The sequence below is a fragment of the Pseudophryne corroboree genome, chromosome 3 (assembly GCF_028390025.1).
Source record: "Pseudophryne corroboree isolate aPseCor3 chromosome 3, aPseCor3.hap2, whole genome shotgun sequence".
Classification (NCBI taxonomy): Eukaryota; Metazoa; Chordata; class Amphibia; order Anura; family Myobatrachidae; genus Pseudophryne; species Pseudophryne corroboree.
This window is the reverse complement of record NC_086446.1, coordinates 599,348,475-599,369,124: the sequence shown is the minus strand read 5'-3', so window position 1 is coordinate 599,369,124 and position 20,650 is coordinate 599,348,475. Positions and strand designations below refer to the sequence as shown.

Sequence of the window (20,650 nt, the reverse complement as noted above, 5' to 3'; positions counted from 1 at the left end):
ATCACCGCTTTCCATAAGAGGCACACAGCTGATAACCTCTTACGGAAACTGAGGAACATCACCGCAGAATGGCTTACCCCAATTGGACTCTCCTGGGGATTTGTGACATCGTACAACGCCAGCAATATTGTGCGTGCATTACATGTGGGCAAATTCCATCACCTCCCATGTTTTGCACATACATTGAATTTGGTGGTGCAGAATTTTTTTAAAAACGGGGTGCAAGAGATGCTGTCGGTGGCCCGAAGAATTGGGGGCCACTTTCGGCATTCAGCCACCGCATGCCGAAAACTGGAGCACCAGCAAACACTCCTGAACCTGCCCCGCCATCATCTGAAGCAAGAGGTGGTAACGAGGTGGAATTCAACCCTCTATATGCTTCAGAGGATGGAGGAGCAGCAAAAGGCCATTCAAGCCTATACATCTGCCTACGATATAGGCAAAGGAGGGGGAATGCACCTGACTCAAGCGCAGTGGAGAATGATTTCAACTTTGTGCAAGGTTCTGCAACCCTTTGAACTTGCCACACGTGAAGTAAGTTCAGACACTGCCAGCCTGAGTCAGGTCATTCCCCTCATCAGGCTTTTGCAGAAGAAGCTGGAGAGATTGAAGGAGGAGCTAAAACGGAGCGATTCCGCTAGGCATGTGGGACTTGTGGATGGAGCCCTTCATTCGCTTAACCAGGATTCACGGGTGGTCAATCTGTTGAAATCAGAGCACTACATTTTGGCCACCGTGCTCGATCCTAGGTTTAAAGCCTACATTGTATCTCTCTTTCTGGCAGACACAAGTCTGCAGCGGTGCAAAGACCTGCTGGTGAGACACTTGTCAAGTCAAGTGGAACGTCACCCGTCATCTCCTCCTTCACATTTTTCCGCAACAGGGGCTGCGAGGAAACGGCTAAGAATTCGGAGCCCACCCGCTGTCGGTGATGCAGGGCAGTCTGGAGCGAGTGCTGACATCTGGTCCGGACTGAAGGACCTGCCAACGATTACTGACATGTCGTCTACTGTCACTGCATATGATTCTGTCACCATTGAAAGAATGGTGGAGGATTACATGAGTGACTGCATCCAAGTAGGCACGTCAGACAGTCCGTACGTATACTGGCAGGAAAAAGAGGCAATTTGGAGGCCCTTGCACAAAATGGCTTTATTTTACCTAAGTTGCCCCCCCCTCCAGTGTGTACTCCGAAAGAGTGTTTAGTGCAGCCGCTCACCTTGTCAGCAATCGGCTTACGAGGTTACTTCCACAAAATGTGGAGAAGATGATGTTCATCAAAATGAATTATAATCAATTCCTCCGTGGAGACATTCACCAGCAATTGCCTCCAGAAAGTACACAGGGACCTGAGATGGGTGTGGTTCATCAAATCGACAGTATCTAGGTCGACAATGTTTAGGTCGACCACTATAGGTCGACAGTCAATATGTCGACATGGATGGAAGGTTGACATGGTTTCTAGGTCATGTGCTATGTCGACAGGTCTAAAGGTCGACATGAGGATTTTTTTGTGTGTGTCGTTTTCTTCGTAGAGTGACTGGGATCCCAAATTAGTGCACCGCGTCCCCTCGCATGGCTCGCTTCGCTCGCCATGCTTCATGCATGGTGCCTTCGCTCCGCTACCGCTTCGCTCTGCACAGATTACCGTTCCAATCGTAGTCCACGTGGATCGTTAAGTATGAAAAAATTAAAAAAAACGAAAAAAATGTGAAAAACTCATGTTGACCTTTAGACCTTTCGACCTAGCACATGTCGACCTAGAAACCCTGACGACCTTCCATCCATGTCGACCTAGTGACTGTAGACCTATAGTGGTCGACCTAAACATTGTCGACCTAGATACTGTCGATCTTAAGACCGGATCCCACCTGAGATGGTGGATTCCAGTGGGGACAAATTAATACTCTGTGAGGAGGGGGATGTACACAGTGAAAGGGGGTGAGGAATCGGAGGATGAGGAGGAGGTGGACATCTTGCCTCTGTAGAGCCAGTTTGTGCAAGGAGAAATTGATTGCTTCTTTTTTGGTGGGGGCCGAAACCAACCAGTTATTTCAGCCACAGTCGTGTTGCACACCCTGTGGCTGAAATTATGGGTTTGTTAAAGTGTGCATGTCCTGTTTATGCAACATAAGGGTGTGTGGGAGGGCCCAAGGACAATTTCATCTTGCACATCTTTTTCTTTAATTTATCTTTGCATCATGTGATGTTTGGGGCCAATTTTTTTAAGTGCCATCCTGTCTGACACTGCAGTGCCACTCCTAGATGGGCCAGGTGTTTGTGTCGGCCACTTGGGTCGCTTAGCTTAGCCATCCAGCAACCTTGGTGCACCTCTTTTTTTCTTTGCATCATGTGCTGTTTGGGGCCTATTTTTTGAATCTGCCATCCTTCCTGACACTGCAGTGCCACTCCTAGATGGGCCAGGTGATTGTGTCGGCCACTTGGGTCGCTTAGCTTAGTCATCCAGCGACCTTGGTGCAAATTTTAGGACTAAAAATAATATTGTGAGGTGTGAGGTGTTCAGAATAGACTGGAAATGAGTGGAAATTATGGTTATTGAGGTTAATAATACTATGGGATCAAAATTACCCCCAAATTCTATGATTTAAGCTGTTTTTGAGGGTTTTTGAAAAAAAACACCCGAATCCAAAACACACCCGAATCTGACAAGAAATTTTCAGAGAGGTTTTGCCAAAATGCGTCCGAATCCAAAACACGGCCGCGGAACCGAATCCAAAACCAAAACACATACAAAACCCGAAAAATGTCCGGTGCACATCTCTAAATATAACCCACCCAAACTTAACTCTCTCTGCCCCACCTGCAGTGCACATGGTTTTGACCATTAGAGGAAGATTTTGCTTTTGCAATCAACTTTCAATTAGGCCCTTAGTTCCAAACTGAGTCAGACCCAGAACATATCCGTTCACACTGTGGCTCCGACCCAAATTATTACCAGGTCAGAGCCATTTACACTGAACGCATGCCAGGAGTCCACTCTGCAGCAGCATTAGTCCCTAAACAGATTCCTGCTCTGCCCTCTGACATCCCTAGCCCTGCCCCCAGTCTAGTGTCAGCGCAGCAGGAAATTCAGCACAGCGCCTGTGTGCAGGTATGCGGATCTGACCATGCTGTAAATGGGAGACGGGTCGGATGATCCTGGTTAGTAGTTTACACTTCCCCTTACCCTGAATCCTTCCTAGGACCAACCCTGCAAGGTACCCATGTTGGATTCCGGGTACCTTGGTTATCACGGCAACAGCCTGAGTTTTAGAGGCAGTGGACAACAGGTATGAACTACAGCATAGCCAGATTAAGGGGGGGATGCAGGGCATACTGTACCAATGTGCGCCTGCAGGATGGCCTGTTGCTCTGTAGGATTGTGCAGTCCAAGACAGGCAAACAGGTCAGGGTCGCTGGGTGTCCTTGGAGGCCCGAGAGGATGCGCGTGTCTGCCCGCTGCGCCTGGTGCATGAGTATTTCCGGTTGAGGCCTCAGGGGGGCGACCAGTTGCTAGTGCACGCACGCGCTGGTCCTCTCACAAAGTTCCAATTTGCTTCCGTGTTTAAGAAATGTTTGGAGGCCTTGGGTTTGCGCTGTGCGGATTTCCGTACCCATTCCTTTCGGATTGGGGCGGCTACCCATGCAGCTGCTATGGGCTCCTCCCCGGCGGATATTCGGGAGCTGGGACGTTGGAAGTCTGCCTCTTATAGGTCTTATTTTCGTTTAGATAAAGTTTAAGTGCGCCTGTTGCGCTAACCCAAAAACGTGTTTTACCCATCGGTTTGTGAATGAGTAGCGTTCAGAAATCGAGGGTGTGAAGTGAATTTTTACATTTTCCTCCGAGGGGGCCTAATTTCAATTGGTTATACTCTAAGGTCCATGGGAGGTTTTTCGAGTTTTCTCCTTCACTTGGGTTATTTCTGTTTATTGTCATTTTGTTTTCAATGTATTGTGGGGGTGATTCTGAGTTGTTCGCTCACTAGCTGCTTTTAGCAGCATTGCACACGCTAAGCCGCCGCCCTCTGGGAGTGTATCTTAGCTTAGCAGAATTGCGAACGAAAGATTTGCAGAATAGCGAAAAGAAATTTCTTAGCAGTTTCTGAGTAGCTCGAGACTTACTCACAAATAGCGATCAGTTCAGTCAGTTTCGTTCCTGGTTTGACGTCACACACACACCCAGCGTCCGGCCAGCCACTACCCTGTTTCTCCAGACACTCCCGCGTTTTTCCCTGACACGCCTGCATTTTTTTCGCACACTCCCAGAAAACGGCCAGATTCCGCCCAGAAACACCCACTTCCTGTCAATCACACTCCGATCACTTCAACGATGAAAAATCTTCGTTCGGACGTGAGTAAATCTACTAAGTTTTGTGTTAAAATACTAACCGCATGCGCACTGTGAACCATGCGCATGCGCATTTTTGCCTTAATCGCTCCGTTGCGAAAATCGACAACGAGCGGACAACTCGGAATGACCCCCTGTATGTCAGTGTTTCTGATGTTAGGATGTCCTTCTTTTGCAGCCGTCATCGATTTTGGGGAACAGGTGTGGCTGTTTGGCCACTCTTAAATTTTTTGGGCGGCAAGGCATCCCATGGCACTTAGGTTGGCTGACGTTTTTGGGACCATGGTGTTTAGTTGGTTAGGTGTACGTGGTCTGCTTTGAGGTGATTTGTTGCAGCTCCTTTTTCACCGTGAGTGCTGTTGGGGTAGCCCCAGCTGTATTGTCCTGCATTTGGGTGGTAACGATTTGGGTCGAGTTAAAGGCATCAACCTTATTTTGTCTATTAAGGCTGATTTGGTGGCAATTCGTTGTCACTGGCTGGGAGTCCGGAATGTGTGGTCAGAAATCGTTGCGCGTTTTCATTGGAGGGGGGCGGTGCGTTTCTCGGCTCTTGAGAAGGCCCGCAAGAAGGTGAACTCGGCGGTGTCGCTGTTTGTTAGGGCTTTAGGCGGAGTGGCTGTTAGGCATCCTTTGCTTGTGCTGCATAATCGGCAGTTCTACAAGGAGGATGGGGTTCACCTTTCTCCAGCCGGAGTTCAGGTTTTCCTAGATGATGTTTTTGATCCTTTTCGTTAGGGGTCTTTTGGTTTTTTTTGTTTTGTTGTTGGATGGCGGTTTGTTAAACCTTTGTGGCGGGAAGTCGCTTCCAACCAGCAGTCAGATAGGCATAAGTGGTCATTGTGGGGCACCCTCTTTAGAAGGACGGCAGGTGTGTCCTTACCTTGTGGGTGGACATTTAGACATTCCCCTGTGGGAACAGAACATTTACCAGAGATAAGAGTGGTGAGGCCAGCACAATGCGGGTTATACAGGTAGGAGGCGGTGTTGTTGGTTAGTCCCATCCTTGGTTTTTGGATTTCATCTAAGTGACTGGAGCTGGTGTCTGGTAGCAGCTTTTCCTTTGCCATCCTCCAATCTAAAATTAATTTCACAATCTAAAATTAATTTCAATTACAATTATAGTTTAAAGAGTTAGTCAGCGATCAATAAATATCGTCTGACCTTTAACTCCAGCTACCATGTCCGTGTCTTTATTTTAGTGTGTGTCATTTATTTTAGTGGTAAGCTATCTTAAAGAAGTGTTTATGTTAATCGCAATAAAATTATGGGCGCCTTATGGGCATCGGCCTTGGCAGACGACGTTGATGGCATTTCATCATCTATGTCATGGCTAGTGGCAGCAGCTTCAGCACTAGGAGGAAGTGGTTCTTGATCTTTCCCTATTTTATCCTCCCTTATTTTTCTGGAGTTATATAACACAATATGTGGCACAAAAGAACGTACCCCTACACCTCACAGGGCAAACCCTGTAAAAATTATTTGGATTAAATATTAATAACCCCCTTTATTTGGAGAAAATAATATACAGTACAGGACAGCACCACTGAACTTAAATGGCAGCACCACTGGACTGGATTTAAATGGAATTATATGGATTTATATGGAATTATACAGCAATATCACAGGAATTATATGCCAGTATCACGGGAATTATACACCAGTATTCCAAGAATGATATGGCAATATTACAGGAATTATACGGCAATGTCACAGGAATTATCTGCCAGTATCACGGGAATTATATAGCAGTATCACAGGAATTATACGCCAGTATTCCGAGAATTATATGGCAATATCACAGGAATTATACGGCAATATCACAGGAATTATACACCAGTATCACGGGAATTATACGCCAGTATTCCAAAAATTATATGGCAATATCACAGGAATCATACACCAGTATCACGGGAATTATACGCCAGTATTCCGAGAATTTTTTATATGGCAATATCACAGGAATTATATGGCAATGTAACAGGAATTATACGCCGGTATCACAGGAATTATATGGCAGTATCACAGGAATTATACGCCAGTATTCCAAAAATTATACGGCAATGTCACAGGAATTATACGCCAGTATTCCGAGAAAAATACAGCAATATCACAGAAATTATACGCCAGTATTCCGAGAATTATACGCCAGTATAACGGGAATTATACGGCAGTAACACTGGATATATGGCAGCAGAGGACACCACCACTGTGACTGGTCACTGGACTTATGCTGCACAAGACACTACTCCAAGACAACACAGCAAAAATGCAAGGGACTTATACAGCAGCCAGCAGCACTGGTGACATATATCAGCAGAGGACACCACCACTGTGACTGGCTGGACTGATGCAGCATAAGACACTCACTACACTGGACTGGACTGAGCAGCACAAGACAGCACTAGACTCGCCATCCCACTTTCCCGCCCCCACACAGACACTGAGGACGGAGACACGTCCTCTCACTACACTCTCCGAGATTGGAATTAAAATGGCCACAACACGCGGCTCCTTATATGGAATCCAAATCCTGCAAGAATCAGACAGCGGGATGATGACGTTTTGCCTCGTTCGGGTTTCTGAGTCAGGCGGAAAAACCCGAGCCTGACTTGGAACTGGGCTCAGAGCGTGAAGTCTGGTAGGGTTCGGTTCTCAGAGAACCAAACCCCCTCATTCCTAATATATATATATATATACATACAACACACACACACACACACACACACACACACAGTTGAACGCGGGAAGGAGGGGGGTGTTAAAGTCTCACTCTTGGTGACAAAACTACTAGTTTCAGCTCTGCCTTCCTGCATGTTTGGTGGTCCTGCCCAACCATCCGCCCATTCTGGATAGAGATTCATAACCTGATCAAAGCTATTACTGACGTTCCAATGTCTGCCTCTCCACTTATTTCACTGATATCTCAAAAGTTAATTAATCATATCCTGAGCGCTGCTAAATGTCACATAGCAGCCCAATGGAAGTCACATGCAACCCCATCAGTGACAGCTACAATTAACTAGTGATGTGCACCGGAAATTTTTCGGGTTTTGTGTTTTGGTTTTGGATTCGGTTCCGCGGCCGTGTTTTGGATTCGGACGTGTTTTGGCAAAACCTCCCTGAAATTTTTTTGTCGGATTTGGGTGTTATTTTTACAAAAACCCCTCTAAAACAGCTTAAATCATAGAATTTGGGGGTCATTTTGATCCCATGGTATTATTAACCTCAATAACCATAATTTCCACTCAGGTAGCTGTGTGGCTAAGCTAAGCGACCCAAGTGGCCGACACAAACACCTGGCCCATCTAGGAGTGGCACTGCAGTGTCAGACAGTATGGCAGATTTAAAAAATAGTCCCCAAACAGCACATGATGCAAAGAAAAAAAGAGGTGCAATGAGGTAGCTGTGTGGCTAAGCTAAGCGACCCAAGTGGCCGACACAAACACCTGGCCCATCTAGGAGTGGAACTGCAGTGTCAGACAGGATGGCACTTAAAAAATAGTCCCCAAACAGCACATGATGCAAAGAAAAAAAGAGGTGCAATGAGGTAGCTGTATGACTAAGCTAAGCGACCCAAGTGGCCGACACAAACACCTGGCCCATCTAGGAGTGGCACTGCAGTTTTCTAGCAAGAGGATGAGTGCTTCCATCCTCATGTGAATCTGAACCACTAGCCATGAACATAGGCCAGGGCCTCAGCCGTTCCTTGCCACTCCGTGTTGTAAATGGCATATTGGCAAGTTTACGATTCTCATTAGACGCTTTTAATTTTGATTTTTGGGTCATTTTACTGAACTTTTGTAGTATACTTGATGACACAGAGGTAGGTAGAGCAGTGGACTACTGTACCGTACTGCTATATATATACTGGTGGTCACAGCAACATTCTGCGCTGTGCCCTCCTACTATATACTGCGCACAACTAAAATGCAGCACAGGTATGGATGCATAGTATACTTGATGACACAGAGGTAGGTAGAGCAGTGGACTACTGTACCGTACTGCTATATATATATATATATATATATATATATATATATATATATACATACTGGTGTTCCCAGCAACATTCTGCACTGTCCCCTCCTACTACAGTATATACTGCGCACAACTAAAATGCAGCACAGGTATGGATGCATAGTATACTTGATGACACAGAGGTAGGTAGAGCAGTGGACTACTGTACCGTACTTATATATATATATACTGGTGGTCACAGCAACATTCTGCACTGTCCCCCCCTACTATATACTGTGCACAACTAAAATGCAGCACAGGTAAGGATGCATAGTATACTTGATGACACAGAGGTAGGTAGAGCAGTGGACTACTGTACTGTACTGCTATATATATACTGGTGGTCACAGCAACATTCTGCACTGTCCCCTCCTACTATATACTGCGCACAACTAAAATGCAGCACAGGTATGGATGCATAGTATACTTTATGACACAGAGGTAGGTAGAGCAGTGGACTACTGTACCGTACTGCTATATATATACCGGTGGTCACAGCAACATTCTGCACTGTCCTCCTACTATATACTACAATGCAGCACAGATATGGAGCGTTTTTCAGGCAGAGAACGTAGATATTTTCAGTACACTGAGCACAGATATTTGCAGCACACTGAACACAGAAACTGAGAGAACGCTGCACGTCCTCTCGCTATCATCTCGAATGCACGAGTGAAAATGGTGGCGATGCGCGGCTCCCTATATAGAATATGAATCTCGCGAGAATCCGACAGCGGGATGATGATGTTCGGGCGCGCTCGGGTTAACCGAGCAAGGCGGGAGGATCCGAGGCTGCCTCGGAACCGTGTAAAATGGGTGAAGTTCGGGGGGGGGGGGGGGTTCGGATCCCGAGGAACCGAACCCGCTCATCACTACAATTAACACGGTATGGTCCACCTATAGGGTTGAGAAAATCACCTCTATTTTTTATGATACCCCCTCCACATTTATCATAACTTGGACACCATGGACTAATTATTTTCAAGCTGAACCTTCGTTAATTATTCTATAGATCTTTCCTCATTTCGCATTATGCTTATTTTCACTGTGCTTTGTAGATGTGAAGGACATGCATCGATTGACACACTTATTGTCACCATTTCTGTTCTTTTCTTCTTTCCCTTTTTGCCTCTCCTCTGTCTGTCTATTTTCCATCCTTTTCTCTTTCCCTACTTCCTTTCTTCTCCTCCTATGGGGTCTATTAAATTCTAGTCGGAACTGCCGTCTAGTCGGAAAGACAGCAGTTTCCGACTTTTTTAGGTCTAATCACGATTCGACCTATTCAATGGGGCTGCTGTTTTTCTGACTTGTCAGTAATCCTGACTTGTTGGAAAACACGTGGATTGGCGGATTAGCCGCTGATCCACGTGTTTTGTCAGATTTGCGGATAAATCCGACAGGTTTTTGGTCCATTTTCAACAATATCAATCCCACTTTAAAAAAAGTCAGATTGACATTGTCGGAAACGGCCAAAACCTTTCGGTTTTGGCCTCAAATTGGATACTGAACTGTCGGATCCTTTCCGTCGAAAAGGATCCGACATCAATTGAATAAACCCCTATATGGTAAAGTAATTACTAGTTATGATTGTCATTATTGTTGTGCTTAATTTATACTGCTGTTGTCATAGCCTTTATTTTATGATTATGACTACTTGCTTCCAACCCAATATATCTTTTTACTTATTGAATTGTTAATTCAAATGTTACATGATTTGTTATGAACATAAAACAAAAATAAAAAGACTTTAAAAAAATCATATCATTGGGGTCTAGCAGCCCCTTAATGCAGCAACACGATGCTTCAAGATTCATCACAACAAAGCATGTAAGTCATACACTCATTCTGCAGAGGGTACATACATTCAAATGGGATCATCAGTGCCATGTCCCTGCATTGGGTATAAAGCACAATGATCCCTATGGCTACATGCATTTTAAATAAGGTTTCTCATGGACACTTACAGTATATGGAACCTCTTGCAAAACACAATACACAAACAAATCCTGCAAAATATCAGTTTCTTTGCTTCAACAAGTAGATCTTACTAACTTTGGGGATCATTTACATTTGGATGTAAGTAATTTTTATGACGCGCCTCTCAGATGCAGCACACGTCTGCGCTAATAGGTGTTACTTTCATAATATCCCTGAAATGCTTTTTAAAAAGTAGGCAAGTATGATGTAAGTATGCAGAAATTAATAAAAACATAATTAAATATAAATATATTAGAATAAGTAGAATTATGACAAGTATCACTAATGTAAACACCATCTTGTCACACTTTAATATGGAGTCAGATCATGTTTAGTTCTTCTTACAGTTCTTATACAGTAAGTTGCATAAAACACAATTTTCCAAAACTGAGGTCGCGTGATGTACAATCATTATTTTTACAGTTTGATAGATACATCCTCTTTTATTCTCAAATTAATTTCAGAAATATCTTGTGGCGATTGTGTTTGGTTCTATAACCCTTGTGGCAGTATGTAAAGCATATTGCTGGCAAAGCGAGCCAGAAAAGGTGGAAAGTGGTCAGCATCCTCCAAAAGGTAAAAATAATTAATCAACAACAACATATGAGCAAATCACTGCTGAAAAGTGGATGCAATAAAGCATGTCTACATTTTTAGTGATTATAATATTCTGTTTATTGAATAATTTAATAGTAAAGTAAAATACAAAGTAAAATAATTGAATACAAAATAACATTAATGTGCTAATTTTCAGTTTTTTTACTTAATCGCCTATAGTGTACATGTTGTGAAAGGATTGGCTGCTCTGCTACCATATCTCCTGTTGTTTACCACTGATTTTACTGATTTGTTTTGTAGAGATCTGCCCTGACTTTTCCACCACCTTTCTGATACCGTCTGTCCTGATCGCAACAGCACCTTTATGTGTACACTCAGGGTAATGCATGCACCATAGGAGATTTCAGAATTTTTCACATTTGCACAGTTGCAAACAATCGCTTTACTGCACAAACATCGGTATTTCGAATCAGGCCCTCTGTACTTACAAGTGAATGGTTTTTACACATGTTCTCTTGTGCGGACACTTGTGCCACAATACTAGTCCAACATCTAGAGCTGTCACTAATACCAATCATGGAAAAAGGGAGGGGACCTGGACTGCACATCCTATTACTAAAGATATCAAGAGGTGCTATCGGCCCTCATTCCGAGTTGTTCACTCGCTAGCTGCTTTTAGCAGCCGTGCAAACGCTAAGCCGCCGCCCTCTGGGAGTGTATTTTGGCTTAGCAGAAGTGCGAACTAAAGGCTCGGAGCTACTGATTTCACCCAAAAGAACAAATCTCCTTAATAGCTTACTTTTTCGGTAATAATGTTTACAATTGTTGTCGTGTACTTATTTCACAGAAGACACATGTCTGAAAGATTAAGACACACAAAACATAGTGCAACCAATTTTGGTAATAGATAAAAAGAGTATTTATTTGTTCAACTCACATAGATATGAGTAAATATAGCATATCGTCCACCAGATGGCATTGGTCCTTAGTTCTCACAGGAACTTCGGTGCAATATGGGGAAACCTCCACTAGATGGTGTGGGACAACAAACCCCGCAGATATACTGGAAACTCAGAAAGATAGATATATGGTGCAATACGGCTTAACCATAAAAGAGTTTTATTTTTACAAAAACACACTTACATAAAACAAATAGTTAAAAGCATATATCACCCATCGTGATCAATACCGGAGACCAGGGTCCAAACAGAGCCAGCTGAAACTGTGTCTTGGACGGGATTCCGGATCGCAAGAACCTTGTGCTTGAGCGCGCTTTTGGTCCCAAAGACCTTCCTCAGAAGCATAAGATTCTACACACCAGGAGCCAATAAATACCCTCTTAATTGCCCCCCTCCTGTAGACAATCGCGGTCCTGACGCGCATCGGCTTCCTATGCGGAAGTGCGTCACCGGAAGTGACGTTTGCGTTCCACCGGCGTCATCGTTCATCATTAATTATAAGTGGTACAAACAAACATAAAATGTGTACGCACATTTATTCTTTACCATTTTTTTTTGTATTGGAGGAGGGAAATGTTGATGGAGCCACACATACATGTTAGCAGGAAGTTAACTGACCACTTGATTTTTTTCTAATCATTACTCTTTCTAGATTCCAATCATTCTCTTTTCCTGCAGACACAATAATTGCCAGCCAGGCAGAATGTCTTTAGCAGGAAGTAAACTGACCACTTGATTTTTTTCTAATCATTACTCTTTCTAGATTCCAATCATTCTCTTTTCCTGCAGACAATCCAAATTACAATGTTATTGATACATATTTTAGCTTTCTTCTCTATACAACATTACAAGAAGAACACAATTGAGTTGCGTAAAAAGCTTGTAATATGTTGGCTTTGTTTTGTTTTAAAAACATTGTCAAAATGAATGTCAGTATTGTTGGGACATGTTTGTGTGTGTTAAAAATTAGTAAGAATGTTTTTACACATGATGCTGAAACAAACAAATATGTACTTTTACAACAAAAATCAAAGAATGTGTATAATAATGTATATGTGTGGCAAACTGTGTATTTACTTACACATCATCAAGTTTACAGCATCAAACATTAGGAAATAAATTATTCCTGATTACAGTAAGTTTGTGTGTCTTAAATATGATGGTGCATCACACATAGGGACACATGTATTCCTCAAGGCTAACATATTATATGTTGAGGAGTGCTTTTTGGGAACATAGGTTCTCAAACTTGGCCCTCAGGAACCCACACAGTGCATGTTTTGCAGGTCTCCTCACAGAATCACAAGTGACATAATTAGCTCCACCTGTGAACCTTTTAACATATTTCTGTGAGTAATTCATACACCTGTGCTTCTACTGGGTTACGTGAAAAACATGCACTGTGTGTGGTACTGAGGGCCGAGTTTGTGAACTTGTGCATTAGGATGTTACACACAATGATAAAGTGAAATACTAAATGGATTATGTGGACTTGTAAGAAATTAGCACTGCAAGTTTACGATCACTTATCCAGACTTAATGCATGCCACTAATAATCTGTTGTTTTGAGAATAAAAATACACACAATACACATGCGACATTTGTTTTTCATAAAGCGAGGGTATGTTTGTATGTGTCAAGGAGACAGACACATTCTGAGTAATGGTTTTGGGGAAAAAAAGGCAAAACATCTATTTATGATTACACAACAAATGAAATAAGCAAACCAAACTTACCTTAGAAATAGCGATTGATGATCTCTTGCCTAACCTGCCTCCCTACATCTGTACTCCAAGTATCACCAGATGTCTCTAATTCCTCTGCTTGCTGGCTGCTTTCTTCCTCCTCCTCCTCCTTCTCAACATGTGGCAGATGTTGTTGCAAACACATGTTATGAAGAAAGCAGCAGCAGAACACAATTTGAGTCACCTTGGAGGGACTATACATCAAAAGGCCACCAGACTTATCCAGACACCGAAACCTAGATTTCAGCACACCAAAACATCTTTCTATCACATTCCGCGTGGACTTATGTGCATGATTGTAATTGTGTTCAGCAGAGGTATCAGGTCGGGACAATGGAGTTAGAAGCCAAGAGAAAAAGCCATATCCTCCATCACCTAAAAGACAGATATAGTAACGTGATTCATGTTAAGATACAGCAGCACATTAGTAACACACTGTGGGGCAGATGTATTAACCTGTAGAAGGCATAAGGAAGTGAACAACCAGTGATATGTGCAAGGTAATAAAGGCAGCAGACAATCTATTCCTAAATGTTCATTTACATGATTGGTGCCTTTATCACCTTGCACAGATCACTGGTTTCTCACTTCCTTATGCCTTCTACAGGTTAATACATCTGCACCTGTATTTGGACAAAGTATACGCAGGCCTACACATATCAAATTACATACCCAGCAGCCATCCATCTGGCATTTGTCCGTCCTCAAACTTATCAAAGAGGGATGATTGACTGAGGATGAAGGAGTCATGGCAGCCCCCAGGGTAACCAGCAACAACACTCATTATTTTGAGATTTGCATCACAAACCACCTGCACATTTGTGGAGTGTTCGAAATGGCGGTTTGTATATATGTGCTGCCTGCCCCTAGGTGGTCTCAGCTGAATGTGTGTGCAATCTATGGCTCCAAGCACATTGGGCATGCCAGCCAGCTCATAGAAATCTACCCTGATGGCATGCCACTGAGACTCCTGGGTAAGGAAGCAGATTGAGGCCTCGATGTGGGGCTGCAAAACAACCAACACCTGTGTGTATATTTTAAATAACAATAAACATGAGATTTTAGGACAGAACTGGCCACCGAGAAATTAAAACAAACAAAAAACAGAAGAGGTAGTTAGGTATACATCACCTGTGTTAAGATTCTGGAAAATGAGGGCTGTTAGATTCCTATGACATCCCCAGACACAGCCTGAAAGCTGCCAGTAGCCAGAAAGTGCAACACAGCCAGGAGTTTGTGCAGGCCTGAGACAGAGCGAGAGCGTGCTGTCTCAGGGTCTAGGCCCAGTTTGACAAGGTCATACAGACGGAAAATGTTGTTACGATTTAGACGGAACATCTGTATGACCTTATCATCGGACAATGCGTTCAAGTTTAAACGCCCCCTAAAAAAACGAGGCCTGCGCAGCCTCCGCGGAACCTGTACAACCTGCTGACTATGTTCAGTTTCTTGGCCCTGGTTACTTACAGGCTGATGTCTGAGTCTGAGGAATCCCACAGCACACAAAAGATCACTGGCCCACAGTCCTGCTGCCATTTCTGAGTGTAGGTGTATTGAAATGGGCCTAACATCCTTTTATAGGCATCCTAATTCAGGTATGAGTGATTTTTTATTTGCAACACATGTAAACATGACTGAAAAAAGCAGGTCTATTTTTTTGCCTCTTTTTTTAACGAATTGCAAAAAAATACGACCGCATTTGAGCACTCAGAAACTAACACCCAAATATGAATGGATAGTGAATTCCCGTATTCTATGTAATAACAGCCGCGTTTGACCGATGGTCTATTCATTCGTATTTGTGAACGTTGTCATTCAAACCATTACGAATAGTCCAAACACTGCCGAGATTTGTGCTTAGTAAATTCCCGGATTGGGACTTAGAAAAAAAAACACAAATCGGACAAACTCGGATTCTTAGTAAATACTGGCCCATGACTTCTGGTGCTTGTTCGTTTAGGATCATTAATGGCACTGTGAACCAACTTATCTTTAATATTTTTAGCTCTACGATAAGTAAAAATGGGTTTATCAGGAATTTCATTTCTCAAAACTGGATCTTCTTTTAAAATTTTCCAATGCTTTCTAAAAATGGACTCAATTTCTCTATGCTGTATACATTAAAATCACTGATAAAATTCCACGTTTGAACTTGTTTGTCTTTAACCTGATTTGCCTTAATTCCTTCTGGCATGATCTTCCTATCTATAGATTCAACCCGTGCCTTGGAACACATTAGGTCACCACTCTTATAACCCTTTTTCAAGAAATCTCTCACTCATTTCAGTTAGTTGTTGTTCACAAACTGTTTCCTCCGTACAGTTACGTTTGACCCTCAGGAACTGGCCATAGGGAATCCCATCCAGCCAGTTTCTGTGGTGAAGGCTGCTCCTCTCTCTATATAGCTATTAGAATCCATTTCCTTTCTATACAATTTCGTATACAGGGTATTATTCTTCACATAAATACACAAATCTAAAAAAGTGATAGCAGCTTTACTAATGGAGAAGGTGAGATTAATATTAAAATTATTCATATTAAGAGCAGTACATTTCAAGATTTTCATCTGTTCCATTCCAAAATAAAATCAAAGGAAACTCTCTGGAGCTCCAGAGAAATGCACCCGGCTCCTTGGGCTCATTTTTGTAAACTGAGTCTGGTAGGAGGGGCATAGAGGGGAGGAGTCAGCACACACATACACACACACTAAAGGTTTTAAAGTGCCAGGCTCCAGTGGACATGATCTATACCCCATGGTACTAAAGAACCCCAGTATCCACTAGGACGTAAGAGAAATTAACCCAAGCGTGCATACATGCGTTTAGGGCAGACTAAATGGGCCAAGTGGTTATCTGCCAACAAATTCTATGTTTCTATGTTTAAAAGGAAATAAAAAGAATACATAGCATAATCCTTTTTAGGCATATAGAGAATACCATGTCTCCCAACTGTCCCAAATCCAGCAGAACAGTCCCACTATTTAGATACTGTCCCACTGTTCCTCCCACAGGCAGCAGTGTCCCGCAGGTACGGGGGGAAGCAGTTGGGGAGGATTTGATCACCGGCTGCTCTGCTCTGCAAAGCAGCATGTGATCTCTGAATAGGTGCTGTGTACACGCGCACGACCTCTATTCAGTGATGGGAGGTGAGCAGGGGGCTGCCTAGCTGCTCCAGGAGTGCTGGGCCCCCACCCCCCCAAAAAAATGCCAGACCACTGGTCAGTGCCGCGAGGCCACTCTCACTTCTCCTGAGGCCATGCCCCTTTTCCGGGTCACGCACAGCATCCCGACTACTTAAACCTAAAAGCTGGGAGGTATGGAATACCAAAGACTGTAACTATATTAAGCATACATTCTAGAACGTGAATCCCTAGGACTGGATCTGGGCTATTGGTTGCTGTCCTTGTGGATGTAGATACGTGTTTATTTACTTTTTCTAATGTACACTTAATATGGTTACACTCTTTGCAAGGGCTATATTAACAGTGGAGTAGGTGGAGCTACAGCCCTCCAATATGTATGATGATGACCAGCCATTCAATTGGCCCACTGTTGGTTATGAAATCATAAGTATTAAAATTGTATTTCCATTTTCCCCACAAAATTATGCAGTATTTTGATATCTTTAGGGAGAAATCAGGCTCGATTAAATTCTGTGCGGATTGAATAGCGTCAGGAGGGCGCTCCCAGTGCTATTTATTTCTGCATGTTGTCCTGTTGGGGAATGCCCATACTAGCGGACTAAACAGGGTGTTTATAGGTGCGAGAATGGGCATTCTCCATCTAAAGTGCCTGCCATGATGCTGTTTTGTTCACGTTGCGGCACAAAACAGCATCGCAGACCTAAGATTTTTCTGATTTCTTCTCGCACCCCCAGAGGGGTGCGAGAAGAAATTCTCTAGTCGGGGATGACAGGCGCTGAATTGAATAACTCCCATAGCTCCCTCCCGGTGCTATTCAATCCGCCAAGAATTGAATCAAGACCATTGGGGGTGATAGTGAAGGCGGTGTACATGCCCACATGTTACTGGCCACACCCACCACAGACAACACTGGGCACACCCACACAGCAGTGGTCACAGCTCCTCTTCTTTTCATAATAGGCCCTTGAACATTTTTAGCCCCTTACCCATGTGGCTATTAATCCGACGGTGTTTGGACCAATGTTAAAAAACTGCACTAAACATAAATGCACTGTTCTGATCTACAGTATGATGAGATTATAAGAAAATCATACCTCACAACTTTCTGTCCAACGTAGTCGGGACCCTTGCGTGCTGAAGGCGCAACCACCCCAAAAAGGGGAGGGGGTCCTCAGTCTGGAGGGGCGTGGCTTTTCATAAAAGGGGAGTGGTCTCGACTAGCGACTCTTATTCTTACATTTTCAGGGGCATGGTCAGCTCTCCCCGAGCGGCTGGTCAGGCCCCGGCTTACCTTCTTGCTCTGTTGCCATGTGCGCACACACAGCACATATACAGCGATAACCCGCTGCTTTGCAGAGCAGAGCAGCGGTGATCACAGGCTCCTCAACTGACACCTCTCCCCCGTGGGGGACAGCGGGATAGTGTCGGATTAGCGGGACTGTCCTGAACAGTTGGGAGGTATGTGAAAATCCAAACTTACTGCACAATTGTCAGGAATTTGTGAACTATATTACTTATTGTCGTTTATTGAATTCATTTTTTTCCAGGATGTTTCTTTGAAGGGAAATTACATGAACTTGGCAGAGCGTTTAGGACAGAGAGTTGTTTGGACTGCCATTGTGATTTGTATGGAGGATTCAGCTGCTGCACTGCGTAAGATTACATTTAATATTTCTAGATTTTAGTTACTTTATTAGGAATTGTTGTATAATATATTCGCCTCTATGCAGTGCATGCTATGAACAAGATATCCCTTTAAACTAAGGACTCAATTGGTTCAAACTAGATATGTGCACCGGATATTTTTCGGGTTTTGTGTTTTGGTTTTGGATTCGGTTCCGCGTCGTGTTTTGAATTCGGACGCGTTTTGGCAAAAACTCCCTTAAGAATTTTCGTCGGATTCGGGTGCGTTTTGGATTTGGGTGTTTTTAAAAAAAAACCCTCAAAAACAGCTTAAATAATAGAATTTGGGGGTAATTTTGATCCTATAGTATTATTAGCCTCAATAACCATAATTTCCACTCATTTTCAGTTTATTCTGAACACCTCACAATATTATTTTTAGTCCTAAAATTTGCACCGAGGTCGCTGGATGACTAAGCTAAGCAACCCAAGTGGGCGGCACAAACACCTGGCCCATCTAGGAGCGGCACTGCAGTGTCAGACAGGATGACAGATATATTAAAAAAAAGGCCCCAAACATCACATGATGCAAAGATAAATAAAAAAAGAGGTGCAAGATGGAATTGTCCTTGGGCCCTCCTACCCACCCTTATGTTGTATAAACAGGACATGCACACTTTAACAAACCCATCATTTCAGCGACAGTGTCTGCCACACGACAGTGGCTGAAATGATTGATTTGTTTGGGCCCCTACCAAAAAAGAAGCAATCAATCTCTCCTTGCACAAACTGGCTCTACAGAGGCAAGCTGTCCACCTCATCCTCATCGTCCAATTCCTGACCCCTTGCATTGTGTACATCCTCCTCCTCCTCACAGAGTATTAATTCGTCCCCACTGTAATCCACCATCACAGGTCCCTGTGTACTTTCTGGAGGCAATTGCTGGTAAATGTCTCCACGGAGGAATTGATTATAATTCATTTTGATGAACATCATCTTCTCCACATTTTCTGGAAGTAACCTCCTACGCCGATCGCTGACAAGGATACCGGCTGCACTAAACACTCTTTCGGAGTACACGCTGGAGGGGGGGCGCCATCCACCGCCATGCACAAAGACCTTGCAGATGAACTGAACCACTTTTATTGCAGGTTCGCAAAATAAGTCCCCTGCAACCCAAACAATCACCTCTACGATGCCCCGAACACCGATGGCCAACCCCAGGCACTGCAAGTCACCCAAGAAGAGGTGGAGGCATTGTTCAAAAGGACCAAAACCAGGAAAGCTCCGGGTCCTGACGGAGTGTCACCATCTGCCCTAAGAGCATGTGCGGGTCAGCTCGCCCCCATATTTACCAAGATCTTCAATAAATCGCTGGAGCTACAGAAAGTCCCTTCCTGCCTCAAAAGGTCTACTATAGTCCCGGTCCCCAAGAAACCCACTATCACTAACCTGAACGACTACAGGCCGATAGCACTGACGTCTGTGGTCATGAAAACGTTCGAGCGTCTGGTTTTGAATCACCTGAAAACTGTGACTGGCCCCCAACTGGACCCCCTGCAGTTCGCCTATCGCTCGAATCGGTGTATCAAGGATGCAGTCAACGTGGGCCTGCACTACATTCTACAGCACCTAGACATTCCCGGTACCTACGCGAGGGTCCTGTTTGTCGATTTCAGCTCGGCCTTCAATACAATCGTCCCCAGCATCCTCCACCCCAAATTACTTCGCCTAGGGGTCCCAGAAGCTACCTGTTCCTGGATAATAGACTTCCTGACAGATAGGACACAGGTGGTGAAAGCGGGGGAATTCACCTCTCAAGCGCGGTCCATTAGTACAGGGGCCCCTCAGGGCTGTGTCCTCTCACCCCTGCTCTTCTCCCTGTACACAAATGACTGTACCTCAGAGGCGCAATCAGTAAGGATCATCAAATTCGCCGATGACACCACCGTCATCGGCCTCATCAAGGATGGGGACGAATCGGCCTATAGACGGGAAGTAGACCGGCTGGCCCAGTGGTGCATCCACAACAACCTTGAACTCAACCCCCTCAAAACTGTCGAGATGATAGTGGACTTCAGGAAGAAGTCATCTAGTGCACCTCCGCTAACGATTGCTGACAGTGTGGTATCGCTAGTGGACTCCATCAAGTTTCTAGGGACCACAATCTCCAGGGACCTTAAATGGGGGTCCAACGCTGACGCCACTGTTGGGAAAGCGCAGCAGAGGTTGTTCTTCCTCAGGCAACTAAGGAAGTTCAACATCCCACAGAAGCTCCTGC

At 44.0% G+C, this 20,650-nt stretch overlaps 1 protein-coding gene across 1 annotated transcript in view; it reads left to right on the top strand.

The window, feature by feature from the left end:
- LOC135056398 (beta-microseminoprotein-like) overlaps window positions 1–20,650 on the top strand; it is a 151,176-nt gene that overhangs the window by 104,134 nt on the left and 26,392 nt on the right. Inside the window, exons 2-3 of the mRNA XM_063961490.1 lie at window positions 10,807–10,918; window positions 18,294–18,399. Coding sequence (XP_063817560.1) covers window positions 10,807–10,918; window positions 18,294–18,399 — 218 coding nt within the window. The remainder of the gene's footprint in view (window positions 1–10,806; window positions 10,919–18,293; window positions 18,400–20,650) is intronic.